We start from the raw sequence: 21,091 nt of genomic DNA, 5'->3' as shown, positions 1-21,091 counted from the left end.
TTCATTTATTCTGTAAATGATGACAAAAGTCAGTTATCCTGGTCTTCACACAACACGTGTGATAGAGTTTTTGCCCTCAAGGAATTCCCAAATTGGTGGTGGTTGGTGGGGTAGAGGGGAGGGAACTGATAAGTACATTGCTAGTACAGTCATTGTCATGATTGATTTCAATGATAAAGAATCCTTCCACAGACCGAGGACGGGGCAAGTCAGCTGGAGAGAAATGAATATGTGGTGAGAGGCCTGCAGCAGTGCATCAGTGGAGTAGGCCGCAGCCCAGAGACAGCTTGTAGCTGCCGAGCTAGAGCTTGGAGTTCATGTGGCACAAAGAAAAAGTGTGGAGTGGAGGTGGGCATGGGGGTACAAATAAGGGTTAATGACAGGCCTGGACCAGGGTCAGGAGGGCTTGGGATTCCAGACTAAACATTGTCTTCTGTCTGCAATAGGTAGCCACTGAAGAACTGTATAAAGAGGATTGTGTTTTAGAAAGATTGTCCATAGATGAAACTTCAAGGTGAATTGGCAGGAGGAGATTATGGAGATAGAAACCAATCAGAAAGCTATTTCAGCAATCCAGGATGATAACTTATATTAACATGCATTCAACTTGAACCTACATTAAGGAAGAAGCATAATTGTTCCTGAAGTCCATGTTTATGGAAACAAAAACATGATGAATTCCTCAAATAAATGTCTCCAGTTCTAAGATTCCAGTCTTTTAAAAATAGCAACATCATATCAAAATTACTGAAAGTAGATCATTGTGCTTGTTGAACACTGAAGCTCCAGCTCTATCCTTTTGCCAGGAAACTAATTAAATACCAGCTCTTCAACTTCTATTAGTTTCACAAACTTGGCATGGGTTCCCTGCATGGGCTCTGTGGTGTTACTGAGCTAATGAGCTGAGTTCAAATAAGAACCAGGTAACTTTTCTGGCCACACTGATTACTTACAGAATTTCACTGGAAGCATTTCCCGATGTTAAAGCATTTTTTTGCACTTGCTTTTCCTCTGGTTCTATAATTTGCTTCTCTTCTCCAAAAATTGGTTTCCGCACAACAAGCTTGGCTCCCAACACAATGTCACTTTGGACTTCTAAAACAAGAGCTGAGGAGAAATGCACAAATTGCATGGACATATTAGTTATGACCTCAGAGCACTAGGATTTTGAAAACAAGTGTTAAAATAAAAATGCAGAACATTTCCAGCTATTTGGTCTAAGAGAATACATTCTAAGTATAATTGATAGTTGCTCTTTAAACTAATAAATTGGATTTCACTTAATTTAATTTTTGTAAATTCCTCTCAAGACATTCTCAGTCAAAAGTGCTAAAAAATAGGTCTTTCCAAAAATAAGTTAGTTATAAATTCTAACTATTCAAATGGGTTCCATTATTTAGATGTATGCCTCTAGGTCATTCTCTGGCATCCAAACTCCTCAATGAAAGTTCCCAATGCCTTAAAAGACACATGCAAAGCTTAATGTACAGTGTTCAAGATATGCAATAAGATAATGTTTTAAATTATATTAATGATTTTTTTCTTCTATATATAGGACCTTTGTCCTGGTCCTGGGGTAGCCTTAAGGGAAGGTGGTAGACCATGAGAAATGAGAATTGTTACAAAAGGAAAGCAAAAGTACAAATACAGTTTTGACATTCAGGCACAAGACAATGGCCATGTAAGTCAGATGACACTGTCATGATTTAGGGTCTTTTCCAAAAGCCTTTAGCTCCCATTTAGCTTATCTCAGTGTTGACCTGGAGGAAACCTACCATTTCTGGGCCTGAGGGGATCTGTGGCAGAACACAAAGGAAGGCAGAAAACCAGCACTGGGTGTCATGATTCTGCCTACAGGCTTTGCTGCAGGAATCTTAGCTAGACAAGGAAACACTGAGGACATTGCCTATGGTTCAGGACGCGGTGATGAGTTACCTCTTGAGCTGTTCTCACCACTCCAATCTGGGGCATAGCCACATGAACCTGGGTCTGGTTTCTGGGAAGTGCAGCCATGACCCAGGATTTACTAAGAGCCACGCAGGGGAGCTTTCCAGAAGTGGCTGCCAAGCAGGGGTCAAGAGGTTCTGTAGCAAGGATTTTAGAGATGGCTACCCAACCACAGCCAGGCTGCAGAGGGCCAGAGGGAGCAGAGGGGAGGCTGAGGCAGGCAGGAAGTACCACCCACCCAAAGCATTATCTGGGCCAAAAGAATGGAACACTGTCACCCAGCCATGGACTTCAGCCAGCAGGGCTCAGAAAGCAAGAGGATCTGCACCCCGAGTTCTTTCCTTCCATCCTAGAGAAGAACTAAAGTGAGAGTCTGGAAACTGAGAAACATGAAAACCTTCCCGAAAGGGACTATTTAAATTAATGGATGGGACAAGTTTAAACCTGACTGTACATTTAAAGTTTTCCTTGATGGGGGTAGCTGGGGCTCACAAAGAAGGCCCAATTTATTAAAGACAAAATAAAGAAAGTATGTTTTCTCTGCACATTCAAAGTACAGTGTGAATTAAAATATGCAACTCTGTTAAACATAAAAATTAGTCTAAAGCTAAACAGCAAGAGGCAGGGGTGAAATATGACCTGTTTGAACAAAGTTGGATTTTTTTTAAAAAAAGCAATTATCATCAAGTTTTGTTTTTTTTTTGGCTGTACATATATAAAGTAAATAATTCCAATGCTTACCCTCTATCTTACGTGTACTGCAGAAAGTTTGAATTTTAGAAATATCTGATGCTAAGTTCCTCAAGAAGATCTGCTTCTTCTGCTGAGCAATGGACAGATCAGGATTGATCCAGTGTTCTCCACATGAAACATACACCTACCAAAGAAATGAGTCTCTAATCCCAGATACAACGGCTCACAGCAGCATTATTATAGCCCAAAGTGGAAACAATCAAAACACCCTACAACAGGTGAATACAACAGGTGAATACAACAGATGAATGGTTAAACAAACTGGCACCATACTCAGTGATAAAAGGCACAAACTATTGATAAAAGCAACAAGTTTGATGGATCTACAGGGTTTTGTACTGAGAAAACACTTCTCCATACTATCTTTGCAACTTCCTATGAATCTTTAATTATTTCAAAATAAAAAGTTGTAGAAAAAATAATTTTTTAAAGAAAGGAAAGAAGGAAGTAAAGAAGGAAGGGAGGGATGGGGGGAAGGTAAGTGGGTATAAATCAGGGGTTTAAATGTGAAATAGCTAGTGGGAAGCAGCTGCATCACACGGGGAGATCAGCTCGGTGCTTTGTGACCAGCTAGAGGGGTGGGATAGGGAGGGTGGGAGGGAGATGCAAGAGGGAGGGGATACGGGGATATATGTATACATATAGCTGATTCACTTTTTTATACAGCAGAAACTAACACAACATTGTAAAGCAATTATACTCCAATAAAGATGTTAAAAAATTTAAAAATTAAACACTGAAAAAAACTGGGGGTTCGTAAACTATGGCTGAGGATCAAATCTCGCCGATTGCCAGTTCTCGTAAATAAAGTTTTTTTGGAATACAGCTATGCCCACTCATTTGCATGTTATCTGTGAATGTTTTCGTGCTACAATGGCAGAGCTGATGTTTCAATAGATAACATATGGTCTGTAAATATTAACTATCTGACACTTTACAGAAAACTCTGACAACCACTGGTATAAATGAACTTGCAGTATATGCACCAAAATGTTAATGTGGATATTTCTAGATGCTGAAATTATGGATGATACTTTTTCTTCTTGATTTTGCTTATAGGTACTTCCTAAATGTCCTTAAATAAATACATATTTCTTTGAAGTGAGGAAAAAGTAGAGTAATATATTGAGAAAGACTCGGTAAAAAGAAAAAGAAACTCAATGTTGCCTTTTTTTAAGGCCACTGACTGATCATTACATACATACTTTGTATGTGGACCCAGGGAAAACGTTCTCAAAAATATCTTCTTTCTGATCAAGAGGGTTATTTTTCTCTCATGGACATACTTAATCATGTAACTGTTCATGTTTCAATCCTCACGTTGGTGGCTCAGAACAGTTGACAGATTCATTTCTAGCAAATATGTTGGTCCGTATAACAATCACTCCTGGGTCCATCTCATCCTCCTTTCACACATACTCGCTTAGCCCCGGTGACCTCATTGACTTATCTTTAAGTTAAATTTACCTTTTTGTGTCATATGTTTTAATGCATCTACTTTAAATTCTTTCTAAAATAACACAGTGAATAAGCACAGCAGGAAAAACAAAAACATTAAAATCAAACAAACAGAAAACTTGGCAGTGATAGAATTAGAATTCAAAACACCGTCTAGAGCTTCCCTGGTGGTACAGTGGTTAAGAATCCACCTGCCAATGCAGGGGACACAGGTTCAAGCCCTGGTCCGGGAAGAGTCCACATGCCACTGAGCAACTAAGCCCGTGGGTCACAACTACTGAGCCTGTGCTCTAGAGCCCACAAGCCACAACTACTGAGCCTGTGAACCACAACTACTGAAGCCCACGCGCCTGGAGCCCATGCTTCGCAACAAGAGAAGCCACTGCAATAAGAAGCCCGCGCACCCTAATGAAGAGTAGCCCCCACTCGCCACAACTAGAGAAAGCCCAAGTGCAGCAACAAAAACCCAATGCAGCCAAAAATAAAAATAAATAAATAAAAATAAATAAATTTTAGAAAAACAACAACACTGTCTACCAGACTCCAAGAACAGAGGGTCTCCACTCTGCCATGCTGCCTCTGCTATTAGTCACTGGTACTTGGGTTTAAGACTCTTTCAAGGGGTCTTTACATTCAGAGTCTGAGTCAAGTTCTGATAATTTGGTACAAGCTTGGTTCTCTGTTCAAAGAATTTCAGGCATCAATCAAGGCAGGTTTTCTTCTCAAGCTGATACCGTAAATTCCATAAGTCGGGGGAAAGGCTGGGCAGCTAAAGTCCTTCCACTTCTCAGCCTTCTCCAGCCTCCCAAATAGAGTGTGTGAAAAACTAGATATGATTATTTTTTTCTGAAAAGGTAAAACAATCATTTAGTAAGAAATAATTAAATAACTACATTTCGAAGGCCTTGAAAAGAATACAGAATCTACCCCCTTAAAAGAGTAGGGCAAAAAAAAAAAAAAAAGTTAAGGGGCTTCCCTGGTGGCGCAGTGGTTGAGAGTCCGCCTGCCAATGCAGGGGACACGGGTTCGTGTCCCGGTCCGGGAGGATCCCACATGCCGCGGAGCGGCTGGGCCCGTGAGCCATGGCCGCTGAGGCTGCGCGTCCGGAGCCTGTGCTCTAAAACGGGAGAGGCCACAACGGTGAGAGGCCCGTGTACCGCAAAAAAAAAAAAAAAAAAAAAAAAAAGAATAAGGCAGAAACCACAAGTGGTTAATAATGTGGTCCTCTCCAGTTTCTGCCCTCATTTATAACAGAGGTTGTGATGAGCATTAAATGACTTCTATTACATACAGCCCTGAAAATCATGCCTGACACATAGTAAGCGCTCAACAATCAGCTATTCTTATTACTTTCTGATGGTTGCTGAATTAGGATAATTCTGAGAAAAAATAACAGGAAAAAAATGGTGCTTGAAGTCTTATATTTAAAAACGCTTTCCTTTTAATAGTATCAATATATTAATATTTCCAGTTTCACGCTCATGTCTTTACCAGTTCATCTCTTTGAAGGTCTTTTAGGGCAAAGATTTCCTTCCCCTTTTCACTGAACAATCTCCGAGCTGCAGAAGGTAAATTTAAAATTTCAGTGCACCTGTAATAAGAGACACAAAAATTGACCTTGCACATGCGAAGTTTCCAGCAGAGAAGAGAGGAAATAAAAGAAATCACGGGCCTGGATCATTAACTACAACTAGCTCAGCAGGACCGTGGGATAGTCAAGAGCTTGGCTCTGGAAACCAGCAGCCCCCTTTTGAGTCTCATTCTCCCTCTCCAAGTTGTAAGACTGGGTAAATTATTTAAGCTCTCTAAGCCTAAATTTCTTACCTTTCAAGGTTGCTGTGAAGATTAAGGGTTGATTATGAAACATGCTTAGCACAGTACCAAGCATGATCAACAAATCAAAAAAACAAAAAAACCCACATCATTATTTATTTTTCACTCCTCAGTATGCCCCTACTTTCCTATTTGTGTGCCTTTTCTCTTGTTCTCCCTTCTACATTAAACACCTTCCTCAGCTTTTGCTGTTGAAGTTCTACTCTCTCCAAAGTTACATCCATCAGAAGTGATCCCTATATATAGCTCTTTAACTCCCTTTCAAATTTTTGCCAGGTTAAACATTAAACAGTGATTTTTTTCCCCTCAAACAAGCTCTGGGCCAGCCCTGTGGATATTGAGATGAACGATACAGTTTCCTTGTTTCCTGAAGGGCTCCTTCTCTAGTAGCGGGGAGAGACCAGTCAGCAACTGAAGTGTGATATGAACTAGTGGGTGCTGTCACAGGCACCTGGCCAGGGAGGTGAGGACACAGGGGAAAAACAATGAATTCTTCCAGGGAAGCCTCAGGTAAGGAAGTAACATTCGGGGTGGGCCTTGATGAATAAACCAGAGTTCACCAAGTAGGGTCAGGACTTAGAGAAGTTTTATATGGCTGGAGCTGAGTTTGTGGACAAGAGGTAGAGCCAGATGAAGCTGGTAAAAAAGATGGAAACCAACTGAAAGCACTTAGGATGCCAGACTAATGAACGTGGCCTTTATCCCGTTAAGTATCAGGAAGTCATTGAAGGAATTATAGTAGAGGTATGGTGTTGGCAGATCTGCTTTTTAGAAAGTTAACTGTCAGAAAAGTGCAAGATGGGCTGGAGGTGGAGAGGCTGGAATCTATATAGTCAGTTTAGGGTAGAGGTAAAGAGGTGGAATTCTGGGGAAGAGGAAGTAGAGCTAAACAGAGTGATGGGTCGTGTCCTAAAGACTGCTGTTTTATATTAGAATGTACTGTCTATAGTAAATGAGTTAGAAGTGACTTCATGCTCATCAAGAAGACTCAGCTGTATGAAAAATATTTCTCAATTTTATTACCTTAGATGGCCAAAAGCAATCGAGCAGGTAATTAGGCCCTCCATTTTTCTGAGAGGTCTTAGAAGGAAATAAGCCAGTGGGAATTAAGTCTCTCCCTCTCCTGTCACAACTCTGGAAGCTGATGGGCTGGTGAGAACTGGACTGGGTTTCTCATCCATAGGAATTGTCGGGTGGAGGTATTGCGGGGCGGGTGGGAGGGAGAGCTGTAAGAGAATTGAGCCCCAACCAGAAGATTGGCTTAATTCTCTCTGGATGCTGCCCAAAGACCCAACCCAATTCCTGCTACTCACCCCAAATCCAAGCATGACCTAAGGAGAGTTACAATCATGATAATCTGATCCCACTCACATTTTCCTCGGAGAATTTTGGACTATGGGAGTAACCAGTTTTAGGACAAGTGGGAGAGTAAAGTGAAGGGGAAGCTGGTGGATTTTTCTTTCTTCTTTTTTTGGAAACCTGTTTTATTTTATTTTTTATTTATTTTATTTTTTTATACTTCTTTTCTTTTCTGAAATGCAAATCCAACAGTAGATGCTAAAATTCAGATCTAAATTCACTACTGTGCTTTAGAAGAGTTATCTTTGCACTGGCTACACTGGCAAAACATAAGCAACCACTGAAGAACACATCTTTAGTTTGATGTAGCTACCACCGGGCATATATTCCTTAACTTCATCTACAGAATCACCCTGTCTTCAGTAACTCTTAAAACTTCAAATTTTATATATAGGAAGTAGTTTACTAAGTTGTTACCTTTTACTAGCCCAGACCCTTAATATTGCACAGTATTTTCAGGGTACAAATAGTAGACTCGTATCAGGAACTTTCCAACAAGTTCTGTGGAAACCCTATTTTAATAGTGCTGAATTCAACTGGCCCATGTAGGTGGGTTGGAGAGAACGGGATAAGCTGTTTCCTCTGTATTGAATTCCTCTAACTAGTTCATGTGCCAGCCAACATCAATGGAGAGAGAAGAAAAGAACTGGCTCTTAAGTGCCTAATAAGGAATGTGTACTCTGGTCAAATTGCCTGGGTTCAAACTCTAGCCCTCTCATGTATTGGCTGTGTAACCTTGGAGAAGTTACTTAACTTCTCTGAGCCTCATTTTCCCCATCAGTAAAAGGGATATGTAACAGTACTTATCTCATAGGGATATCTTACAGATTAAATGTGTGAATACCTGTAAAGCACCTGACACATATAAGTCATCAACACATTACTAAAATGGATCACGCACTGCAAGCACTTCATGTCTACTCTCACGTTAATTCTCACACCCTTTCTGAGAAGCCCATTTTACAGATAAGGAAACTGAGCCTGGAGATTAAGTTCCTTGCCCAAGGTCACAAAGCTAGTGAGTACAAAAGCTGAAATTCAAACCTAAAACTCTCTGGGTCTTTTACTACATCATATGGCCTCCTGAGAGGGCATCATCATAGAATAACAGGGAAGAAACTGAGGCTGAGATACTGAGTGAGCAGTTCAGGATTTCTCTGTTACTGAGTTGGCCAAAAAAGTTCATTCGGGTCTTTCCTTATGATGTTACAGAAAAATCCAAACAAACTTTTTGGCCAACCCAATACATGGGGGCAAGGGTCCTAGACATGAAGTCCTTTGACCCTCACACCAAGAGTTAGGACTGATAACCATGTGGCTTGGATTTACAGAGTATCCAGAAAAGCAGAGTCTTATCTCTGACTTTGTTCTCTCAGGACTGGTTTTTCCAATGCTCCATGTTTCCTGCAAATTTAAATATCAACAAAAACGGTCTATATCTATTATTTTTAAATGGGTCTTGTTATGCTGTTAGGTCTCCCTTCAGCTTTGCAGATGGAAGAATCAACAACAACAAAAGATCCTCGAAACTGTCTAAAGTGAATTATTAAATTACTAAAGGATAGCATAATTTTCCTTAAATTCTATAAAACTACACTCTCATATTCAGCAAGACATATTTTGTGAAAAAGTTTATACCAGGTGCTCTACTTTTGAACAGCTATCAAATTCTATGGGAATAAATCTTGTTTGGGTAGGAAAATATTGATGAAAAGAAAAATTATAATGTAATTATAAATTATAAATAATTTTTATTATAATAATGTATAATAAAATTTTTATTATAATAATGTATAATAAAAATATGGTATAGATTAGTGACATTTAAAAATTGATTTAAAGTAGGTAAATATCCTGCCCTCAGTTCAAACAAATTCAAACCAAAGTGCTGTAAAATTGTGAAATATATATTTTTTAATGGGGATAATTTACATTTACAGAGTTTGTAGTTCAGAAGCTAGGGGAAACCACCAGACCTAGAAATTTTGGGGAAAAACATATTAATTAGCATTGGTATCATGTACTTATAGCTTACATATTTCACAGATTAAAAACTCCAGAATCACTATATTAACAATTGTTTTCTTATATAGGTACATAGGTATTTTGTGTTATAATCATTCAGGCACTTGAATGGAATATATCTTTGCATTTAGGGTAGTATTTACCTCTCCAAAAGTTGGTGAAATCCAGTCTGGTTTGTTTCTGTTTCAGAATATTTAGTGACATAATTTTTCACATTCCCTTTCCTTTCAGTGTCAACATTTCTGAAAAAAATGATCCAAGATTTGATTGATATGGCAGTATACATTGTCAATTATCATTCAGCTTGTTTAAGTATGTGAATAAATAGTGAGGTTTTAATTTATCATTATTTACTCTAAAAAAAATGCCTTTCTTAAAAAAATAGGATTTCAAATACTACTACAATTAAATATTAAACGTCACAAACATTTATACTATGAAAAATTTATACAAGAAAATAAATTTTCAATATCTGAATCCTTTTCCAATAATGTTGAACACTCTGAGATGTGAATTTATCAACTTTGAAGAAAATGCAGAGATTACATTCATTTTGCCTTTGATGTTTTATTCATATACTGTTCATATTTATATGTTTATTCATATATTACTCAGATACTGTTTCAGTTATCAATCCAAAACTAAAAATGTTTTTAATAAAAAATTAATGACGATCACAGTAAAAGAATTGCAATATACATCATTCAAATTTTCAAGTAAGAAAGAATTGTGTATTTTTAGAATCTTTAGATTTTATTAAATGAAAGATATAGTGTTCAAATGTAATGTTAACCAAAACACTCCCTATTTAAATCTTCTGTTCCCAGTACTTACAGAAAGATTGAGGGGAAGGTGTGGGGAATGCTATTGATGATCCTGTAGAAAATTTTCTGAATCAGCCAAGAAAAATTAAACTATATTCAGTAGAGTTTTGATGTCAAATGTATGCCACTGTGTTTTAATTATTTGGGAATAATTAATTCATGTAGAGAACAAAATGAATATTTGATTAACCAGGACACACTGTTCCATGAACTTAGCAGAGAGTTTCACATACTCTCTACTAGAATAGCTGTCCAAATTAACAAATCTCTCAAATTATGTTTGGATTACCTGATTGAATCATGCATTTTAAAACATAAATTGATCAGATTAAATCTCTATATAATTTTGAGACACATAAAGATAGGAAGGGATAGAAATTACCTGTTAATTTTGCATATTAAAAAAAAGTCATATACTACTTTAAGGGCATTACCCTCACATTTTATGTCTAGTAGAATGAGCTAATTATGAAATGTATGCGTCAAAGATTTCAATTTCAGGGTTGACTTTACTTTGAAGATTAAAATTTTACTTTATCATCTTTATAGGCAGTTCAGTGGACAGCCGATCTGAATGTTACTCATTGTTCAGTGATGTATGAAGTATATTTAATCAATGTGAAGAAAGTAATATTAAACTATTATCAGCAGCCTCAAATATTCTAAACATCTCAAAAGAAAGGTCAAGAGGTAATATCACAGCTAATAATATGAGAAAAAATGTGTTTAATTCATTCTTTACATCAGAGTTTTGCCCTGATCTATGATTCCTTTTGTCATAAAATGTAATGAAAATACAGCAGGTGACTTTCTCCAATGTTGCAGAAATACTGGGTGTTTGGGAAGATTTTATTCCAACCTCATAACGTAAGCTAAAGGGCAGATCGATGCTTTTCTAGGATGGTAAACTTTTAAAATGTTATTCCAAGGCAAGGATACAGATTATGTAAAGTTATATTTTGAGAACTATATTTGTTCATTAAATATTCCAAATATCTAAATGTAAATAATTGTGTGTAATAACTTAAATAATGTAAATAATAACAAAGTAAATACTAACTTAAATAAGAAATTACAAAATTAGATTTAAGAAGGAATTTATGAGCTCATTTATTTCAAAATATATTAATAAACCCAAACAATAATGCTAATTCAAAATAGATATTGATCATAAAACTTTTTTTTATCAGAACTACTTATTTCTAACTCATGTTCTCTCATGGCCAGCCTAAATCACCAGTGTTCAAATTAAGTTCCTAACATAGAAACTAAATGAATTTTAGTATCTATTTTTACCTCCAAATATCAATATGGGAGCCCTTTTTAAAGAATAAACACAAAATTTCCCCAGAAAAACATCTGTAATCAAGAAGACAAAAATCTGTAGAAATTAGAAAGTATGCTTGATGCGAAATATGAACAAGTTGTTCTTACTGCATTTTCTGCCTAGGTGAGATGTCTGGACTGATTATAACAAGGGCTCTGGTTTTGTTCTTGTCTCCATTCCGCAAAACTCTGAGTCTCACAGGGACATATTGCTCCAGTGTCTTAGAGATGGGTTTCTTCATGGGAGGACCGTTTGGAAGAAGCAGCCCTTCTATTGGCCAATCAAACTCCTTCAGAAAGAAATGACAAGAAAATTGATAATAAGTGAATAGGAAGAGTCATTCCTATATATTAAAAAATAAGCACTTTCTTATACCTTTAATATTTTATTCATTCATCAAACATGTATTGGGCACCTAAAGATGTTCCAGACAATTCTAATTAACGTTTTATTTTAATGAAGAGGAAAGATAGCAATTTTTAAAATGTATGTACAACCTGTGCTGTGTTACGACATGGAAGATTTATTCCCTTTCAGAGAAACATCATTCTGGAAATACAGAACTGAATTAGTTTGGAATGTTTTTTGCTCCTGTATAAAATATCTCTAATCTATGTGAAGAAAGGAAGAATGTATGAAAAGTGGTTTTACAACCCGAAATAATATTGTCTTAAACTAAATCTATTTGGGGAACACTTCAAATAACAGAGTGAGATGAGTGAATGATAAAGCTTAAACAAACTTCAAATATTTCAGTTGTAGAATTTGGTTACTTTGTAGCCATCATTCACACATTTATTTATTTATTAATTCATGCATTATCCAAATATTTAATAATTGTTTCCTATATTCCAGGCACAGTGCTAGACACTGGAAATAAAACTATGAACAAGACTGGATACTCATTGTCGAGGAATTTCTAGCGGATGCTCAGAAACTTACCTAGAAATAAACTGGCAATTGCAATAACGTGAGCATAATAACAACAGGGTACAAGGTGTGATGGGACCACTGAGTAGAACCTAACTCAGAAATGCCATGTAAGAGATCAGAAGTCTTAGTAGGAGTTAGTGCAGTAAAGGAGGGGTAAAAGGATGGGACAGTGTATGTATCAGATTTGAGAATTAATAGAACATGATGTTCAGGGAGTAAAAAGAGGCAAGGATGGCTCCCAGGTCTGTAGCTTGGACAACTGGGTAAATGGTATTGCCATTCACAGAAACAGACATTTGTGGAAGGAGATTAAATGAAGGAAGGGATGATCAGAGATGATGTTAGGCAAGGTCCAAGGTCTTTCTTTCCTTCCTCCCTCCCTCCCTCTCTTCCTTCCTTTCCTTCTTCTTTCTTTCTTTTTCTTTCTTTCCTTTCTTTCTTTTTCTTCCTTCCTTCCTTCCTTCCTTCCTTTCCCTTCCTTCCTTCCTTCCTTCCTTCCTTTCTTTCTTTTTCTTTCTTTCATCTCTCTCTGTCTCTCTCTCTCTCTCTCTCTCTTTCTTTTGTCCTGGCAGCAATTACTTTCCCATTAACCTGCAGTAACCATTTTATAAAATATGACATCTCCATTTAAGTGTGGGTCTGTTTCTGTGTGTTCTGTTTTCTTCAATTTGCCAATTTCTCTCTCCCTGTCCAGTACCATACTGTGTTGATTATATCTGGTAAATCTTGATATTTGGCAGGGCAAGTACCCTTACCTTATTATTCTTCTTTGGAAATTGGCTCTTGTTCGCCCTTTACCATGTCATATACATTTAAGAAACAGCTCAATTAGTTTTTTTAAAGTCTGTTTAGGACTGTAATACTCTGTAGCAGGTTAAGTAATTTCCTATCAATCCCATTTTGTTAAGATTTTTTTTCTTAAATGTATGTTGAGTTATGTAAAGTTCTTTTTCCTACATTTATTGAGATGTGCTCATATTATTATTTATCCTTTCATTGGTTATATATTAGTTACATTAATTTTTAAAAATTTTAAGCTAATCTTGCATTCCTGGATCAATCCAAATTGGTCACAGTGTATTATCTTTTTTACAGATTGCTGTATTTAATTTGCTAATATTTTCTTTAGGATTTTTGCTTGTATGTTCATAAATGATATTAACATGTAATTTTCTTAAACTATCCTCATCAAGGTTTGGTATCAAGTTTATCCTAGCCTCATGAAATGAGGTGGGAAGTGTTACTACTTTTGTAATATTTGAAATTTTGTTTCTCATATGTTTGGTAGAATTTGCCAATAAAACTATTTGGTAATGGTGTTCTCTTTGTGGGGAGATTTTTAACTACTGATTCTATTTTTTTCTATGATTATTGGACTATACAAGCTTTCCATTTCTTCTTGATTCTATTCTGTTAAATTACTTTTGTCCAGGAATTTGGCCATTTTATTTATTTTAAGTTATAATATTTATTAACATAAATTTACTTATAATATCCTTTAATTATTTTCTTAATTTCTCAGCATCTATACTTATATCTTTCTTTTGTTCCTAATATTATTTACCTGCTTTTTTTTAATTAATCAGTTTGGCCAAGTATATACATTTTATTAATATTTTAAAAGAACCAGTTTTTTGACTGTCGGTTCTGTTTTATACTTATCATATGTTATATTGATTTCTCTAATTTACTATTGATAATTCCTTCTAATTCTTTGAATGCATTCTGCTGTTATTTTCCTAACTTCTCGAGTTGGATACTTAATTATTAAATTTTAGTCTCTCTTCTCTTTTAATATAAGCACTTAAAGTTGTAAATTTCCTTCAAGTATGCTATAGCTGCATCTCACATACTTTTCTTTGGTTCTAAATATTTCCTTTTAAAATTTTCATTAGGATTTCTTCATTATCCCATGAGTTAGTCAAAATATCTTTTCAAATTTCTCAATATAAGGCCTTTTCTAATTATTTATTTTGTTACTTATTTCTAACTTAATCCATCAGCAGAACCTGCTTCCACTTTCAAAATATATCAAGGGCCCAATTACACTTCATCACCTCCACTCCTACCACCCCGGACAAAGACACTAGTTTCTCTCACCTAGAAATTGCAAAAGCCTTATAACTGCTTATTCCTGCTTCTACCTTGGCCCCTTTTTTCTCTATTATCCTAAAGATTCTATTAATACTCAGTCAGAGTATCACTTCTCTGCTCCTAACCTGTCAACGGCTTCCCATCTTGGAGTAAGAGCCAAAGGTCTTACAATGGCCCAAGGCCCTGCATGATCTGTAGCCCTCTCTTCTCTCTGGCCTTATGTCCTGCTGCTCTCCTCTCACTCACACTGCTGCTGCCACATTTACTTCATTATCCATCAAACACAGCATCTCAGTTCTATGCATTTCCTGGAATGCTCTTTCCCTAGAGATCTTATTGATCTTCAGGTCTCTACTCAAATATCACCTCAGTGAAGCCACATCCCTTGTCAACTGAAAATTTCCAAATCCTGCCCTGCCCACTATCCTTGCTTCTACTTTCTCCTTAGTTCTTATCAATGACTAACATTTATGAGAACATGGGATGACTGGCCAAGGGCTCTAGAGCCAGACTTCCTGTATTTGAATCTTTAACCCACCACTCCAGTTGTGTAACCTTGGGCAAACCTTTGACCAAAGGGAGATAGAAGCTGATGGATAAATTCTTCCCTCTTTCTTCTCCAGGAGAAACTCTCCTAAGAATACTGTTTAAAAGGCTCCTTGGAGGACAGCTTGATAGCACATTCTTATATTGGCTTTTCTTCCTTCTCTGCTTGTCTCTTACTCTTTCTCCCTGGGACTGTACTCCCTAACTAAGTAGTAGCACATAAGCCATTTGCCTCAGGCTCCTCTTTCTGAGGACCCTAAGCAAAGATGCCATAGTCCACATGAACTAAAAATAGAGGAAATTTCCTAAAGGGGATTAGGTACCAATACCCCCCAAAAGGGGGAGCCATATTGAGCAGGCAAAAAGTTCAGGCAATCACTGCAGAGGTGGTCCTGGTGTCCTGTCAGTGTCCGTCTGACATGACCAAGATACAGATACACAGGGGTTGGGGAGATGTGCTGGCACGTTAGACCAGTACAGACCAAGACACATGGCCTTTAGTTTATGGAAGGGGAGAACATTTTTTTAAAGCTAGTACAGCAAGTAATAATTTACTAATTTATACTCCCTTGAAGAGCTATTAGAATCTTGCAATTATACTCAACAATCATATAGTTCAAGGAAATGCGTTTTAAATAAATATAAAAAAAATCTGAAAGTTGTGAAGATTAAATCTTCTGAAATGGCATCTAATGCTCTAAATTGTTTGCAAGATGAGTCAGTAAATAACATTAATTTCATTTAATTAGGAGAAAAGCAATATAAATAAATGTTTAAAACTCTCATGAGTGTTTTTCAGTCTAATGTTTTTTCCTTTATAATTTTTGTATAATATTTTGCTTAGTAAATGTGTTCATAATAGTGGCATACCATGAGTCTAACTTATTGTACTTCTAAATAAGCGAAATTTGAATTAATGAAGTTTTACTGTATTCTTGACCTTCACTGAGAACCTGAGAATTTAAATTGCAGAGGGTAGTATTTATTTAGATATGTGTCTATTATTATGAATGGAGAAACATGGGGTCACTTTCCCTTACTATTGTTACTGAGAAGAAATACCAAAGGTTATGACAAACATTGTATATTTTCATTTGAAACTTTCCTATAAGGGTATAAGGGTTTTACTTAATATGAGAGGTGGTGGAGGAGTGGAGTTGTATAATTCTTCAAGAAGTAAGTTCAAGACGGACCTGTAATTCTTCCACAACAAAAATATTAAGCAATTCAGAGCAAATCAAAATTTGTACTAGTTTTAGACAAACTATCATGTAGCAAGGGTTGAATTGGTGGAGGAGAAAGAGAAGAACAGTCTTCTCATTAAAAAATGACTGTCAAGGGCTTCCCTGATGGTGCAGTGGTTAAGAATCCGCCTGCCAATGCCAGGGACACGGGTTCGAGACCTGGTCTGGGAAGATCCCATATGCTGCCGAGTAACTAGGCCTGTGCACCACAACTACTGAGCCTGTGCTCTAGAGCCTGCAAGCCACAGCTACTGAAGCCCACACACCTAGAGCCCATGCTCCTCAACAAAGCCACAGCAATGAGAAGCCCTCGCACCACAATGAAGAGTAGTCCCTGCTCTCTGCAACTAGAGAAAGCCCAAGCGCAGCAACAAAGACCCAACTCAGCCAAAAATAAATAAATAAATTTATTTTAAAAAAAATGACTGTCACATTGACATCTTGTGTAAAATAGCTAATATTTCCCCCTTTTCTTTCTTTCGGAACCACGGAAGGGAAAGGCAATTCTCCCTTGAGCTTAGTCTGTGAGAAGTCAGTCTGAGTTCATAGAGTTAAGATGCAGTACTAAGATTGTTTTTCAATATCCTAAACATGCCATAACGCTGATGAATTTATCTGAAATGTGCTATCTTAGCCCCTACTTATTTTTAGATCCTTCCACTCACTAAACATGTCTCATAACAGGTGGTAACCACCGCAGACAGTGGCTTTAACACCACCGCAGCACTGCTGATTTCAGATGGCTTCCTTTGCGTTCCAGTTAGATGAATGAAGGCCGAGAGTCTTCTCCATGACATCACAGAAACTCAATCCAAAGAGATGAACAATTATCATGGGTTTCAAAACTTTCCAAATGTATGAGCTATCACTGGCAGTTCTTTCAAGCTACCTCAAACCTTGTTCTAATGTTTAAGGCACTTTTACATTGTCTTTCATAGAAATAGAGAAATATGGTGTCAGGATAATGAAGGACAACAAAAACATGGATTAAACTGACTGGAGTGCTGTTTCCTTTCCTTCCATTTTCTCCATTGGAATTCTAATGTTCCCATTCATTTCATTTTGGTTTTCTACGTGTTCACACTACGCCATGGCACAGCTGCGTGGTCAGCAGACCTTTGATGAGCTGTGGTGCTCCCTTACATTGATAATTCTGCTTTTTCTTTTTCATCTCTCTCTCACAACCAGAGGCAGCTTGTGCTTCTTTTGGGAGTCCAGCTCTTAACCAGTGACCTAAATTTCTTAGTCAAATTGGCCCTCCCTTATCTATTTATTATTAATAAATTAATAGATTCTTCAATTTTTTCTTTCGGGCCTTTCTACATCTCCTTTTCCTCCCTTTATACTGACAGCTAGCTATCATCATCTCTTAACAGATTAATAAAATATGTACTTTTAACATGCTTTGTTTAACATGGGCCCCTCCAAATAGATATATTTTACTTCAGTAATTTAGAGAGATTAAAATCACTATCCAGTGGCTCATTCTAAAATTTTAAGTCTCTTTAGATTTACTTTTTGCAATGATTTCATCCTCGGATATGAAAATCCATTGCATTTTACCATTAAATGTTAAGAAGTACAACTTCTCAATTTAGGACTTTTCCCATAAGGGTGAGAACCTGAGTCTCTAGAAATTATTCCAGTGAAGTTAGTCACAGAATTAACCAAAATAATTCATTCATCTTGTGGTTTTAGGAGGTTTTAACATATTTTAAAAATACTGATGTACCAAGATACATGAAATCTTATTTGCTCATAAAACATAACATCAATTGCCTTTTAGAATGAATAATATTTAACAAGGAGAAAAAGGTGAAATCAGTTGCCACCACTGAGAGAGGTAAATAGTTTGGTATTAATGTACTCTGAGTCACCACAAAAAAAATTCTCATTATACATATTTCCTGAAATCTTCCCTTGGTCATCATTCTCTTTTGAAAAGTTCTAGTCAAGGAATTAGCAGACAATTTTGAATCTCACTCAGGATAGTGTTTCTTAGATAGTTTTCTTAGATTCAATAGTTTGACTTAATTTTCAAGCCCATTCAGACGATCAGCCTAGCTAACTCTCCTCATACTAACTCTCTGGCTGAATAAACTGGCTCAGCAAACAGCCTTGAAAGGGGACACCAAACTTTTTCTGTGAGTTCTTCTTTCTCTCCCTTCTTTGTCCGTTATTCACAGAGTCTGCCTTTGTCCTTTTCTGGTTCCTTCCTTTTTGACACACAGCCTATACTTCTTAAACTGTAAGCTCCATGAAGGTAGGAACCATGTCTGTCTCCATTTTTGCTTTGTCTGCATTGCCTAAATATATAATAAATAGTGGTGAGATAAGTAATAAAGTTGGTAGATTAAATCTGGAATAAAATTAACATAGATGCTTATAGTGATCAAAGGGTTCTGAATCCCACAGTATGAATATCACATTTCCTAATTACAGACTATTTATACGTAAAGTCTTTCCAAGAAAAAGTGAATTGTGCTTAATTACACATAGATAAAATCATCTTTTTGCTTAAAAAGTCAATTATGTGGAAGTGGGGCTGGAAGAAAATACAGTTCCTTCACATAAGATGAATCCAGACTTGAAGTCAGGTAGAGTGCATTGAATTGGAATGAGAACTGTCTCTGTTCTCTGCTTGTAAGTGTTTTCTTCTCTTCCTCAAACATTTCAAGAAATAAGAGGATCCTTAGGCTGAGTCATTTTGAAATACATGGTCCATTTTCCTCACTTTAGTTTATTTAGTGCCTTAGTCCTTTCTATTGAGTTTACAGGTCAAAGCCAGGGTTTTGTTGGAGTACAGTGACTTCTTAACCATTTCACTAAAAGCTACTGTTCTGTTTGAATGGCTAGAGAACTGTGGGGCAATCCATTTTCATTCCTAAGATCATTTAGTTGGCAAATTCTAAACTATTAGCAAAAATGTTATTGTTTTAAAAGGTAAATGTTAAAAGGAATATGGTTAAGTTAGATTTCCTAATATAATTACCATTCATCATTTAAGTCAATTAATTAGTTAAATGAATTACTTTACCTGTATACTGAGGTTGAAAAAAATGTAAGCACAATATCTGTGAAGTCTACAATAATTATAAATTGTTCTCTTTCCGTGTATAAGAAAGTACACTTCCTTATGAGGCATCCCTGTCCACCTCCAGGCGGGTGGGAAACTTAATATTCCAATTGGAAGTGTCCCCATTTCTGCCAATTTGGAAAAGCCTTTTTGTCTAGTTTTTAGCTCTGTACTTTTGGATACATATTGAATCAAATTAAATGTTCAAACTTCTTACCAGAACTGTTATTTCTTTTCAAGGATATACCCTTCCTTTCCCCTGCCTCAATGTGGTTTCTGGGCATAGATGAAAGTTCAATAAACCATATACCACTGGGAAAAAGGGTTCATGGTCTATATGTGGTACTTGTCCTTGACCCTCAAAGATCTCTAAGGATGTGCTCTTCTCCTCTTTGGATACTGGGCAACCTGCTGATATCTGTTCACCTCCAGCTGAGAAGTAAGTTATACTTTCTGCTCTCTAGGTTTTAGCCTTCCTAAACCTTTGAAGAAAAGCCTACAATTAGCACAACTCACAGTTTTTTTTCTTGGCCTATGCTGGGCCTATTTGTCTCTGTGCCACCTCTCCACCCCTGGCTCTATGTTGGCTCTCACTATGCTGCAAACCCTGAGTCTTAGGCATATAATTCATCTAGCCACTGGCTCAGGCTACCCAAACCACAGCCTCTGGTATTTTGAAGATCTCATTTCTCTCTCTAAATAAAAAAGCCTCAGATTTCTAGACTGTTGCTTCACTACAGTCTAAATATTAGGGCATATTTGAGGCTCTAAACAATGAATTCTTGGTTTCAGCTGGAATGGTTCCATCTGTCCTTCCCCTAAAGTGATGAGACTCATTGATTCAATCACTGAGGACACATAGAGAATTGTGATTTAAGGGGAAAGAAAAAACTTGATTGAGACCAGAAAATTTGACAAAACAACTAAAAAAATCAGGATAAAATATATATATATATATTTTTTTTTTTTTTTTTTCCAGACGTGCAGACTCAGCGGCCATGGCTCACGGGCCCAGCCACTCCACGGCATGTGAGATCTTCCCAGACTGGGGCATGAACCTGTGTCCCCTGCATCAGCATGCAGACTCTCAACCACTGCACCACCAGGGAAGCCCAGGATAAAATATTTTTAAAAAATCTTTTGGAACATATCACTGACCTAGCAATAAAGCAAGACATATTAGAGACCCAGAGAGGTAAACAGAGTGCTGAAGCTGGATCTTATCTTGAGGAAATTTTCCAAACCCAGCAAACTTCTGTTTCCATGGTCTTGAGGGGAAGGGTGCAGAAGACAAATTTCAAGGCCCAGCCAAGGTGGGAATTCTAACAGGAGACCCTCTCCTCTCATAAAACAAGAACCACAAAAGGATAAATTTCATTGAAAAGGCAAGCCAGAGACAATAACTCTCAGTGGTTGCAAGTAAAATAGACCAACTCAAACATTTTCTCTGTGTGGAAGAAAAAATAATCTTCATTGAGAATTCATACCATGGGCTGACCTCACTTGCAGTTTAAAGCATATTAGATAAAGATGAAGAGAAAATTAATAATCTGAAAGAAATGTCTCAAAATATGATCCAAAAATACGTCATAAAGAGGCAAGGAAATGGAAAATATAAAAGAGAGGTTAAGAGACAAGAAGGTCAAAATGAGAAGGTCTAGCATACACCTAA

At 36.9% G+C, this 21,091-nt stretch overlaps 1 protein-coding gene across 1 annotated transcript in view; it reads right to left on the bottom strand.

The window, feature by feature from the left end:
- Positions 1–21,091, bottom strand: part of DCDC1 (doublecortin domain containing 1) — a 456,279-nt gene that overhangs the window by 55,496 nt on the left and 379,692 nt on the right. Inside the window, exons 21-25 of the mRNA XM_067749533.1 lie at positions 11,634–11,815; positions 9,519–9,617; positions 5,650–5,749; positions 2,689–2,824; positions 954–1,107 (exon numbers count right to left, since the gene is read on the bottom strand). Of these exons, the coding sequence (XP_067605634.1) occupies positions 954–1,107; positions 2,689–2,824; positions 5,650–5,749; positions 9,519–9,617; positions 11,634–11,815 (671 nt within the window). The remainder of the gene's footprint in view (positions 1–953; positions 1,108–2,688; positions 2,825–5,649; positions 5,750–9,518; positions 9,618–11,633; positions 11,816–21,091) is intronic.

The sequence above is a fragment of the Pseudorca crassidens genome, chromosome 9 (assembly GCF_039906515.1).
Source record: "Pseudorca crassidens isolate mPseCra1 chromosome 9, mPseCra1.hap1, whole genome shotgun sequence".
Lineage (NCBI taxonomy): Eukaryota > Metazoa > Chordata > Mammalia > Artiodactyla > Delphinidae > Pseudorca > Pseudorca crassidens.
This window is presented reverse-complemented; position numbering and strand designations above follow the sequence as displayed.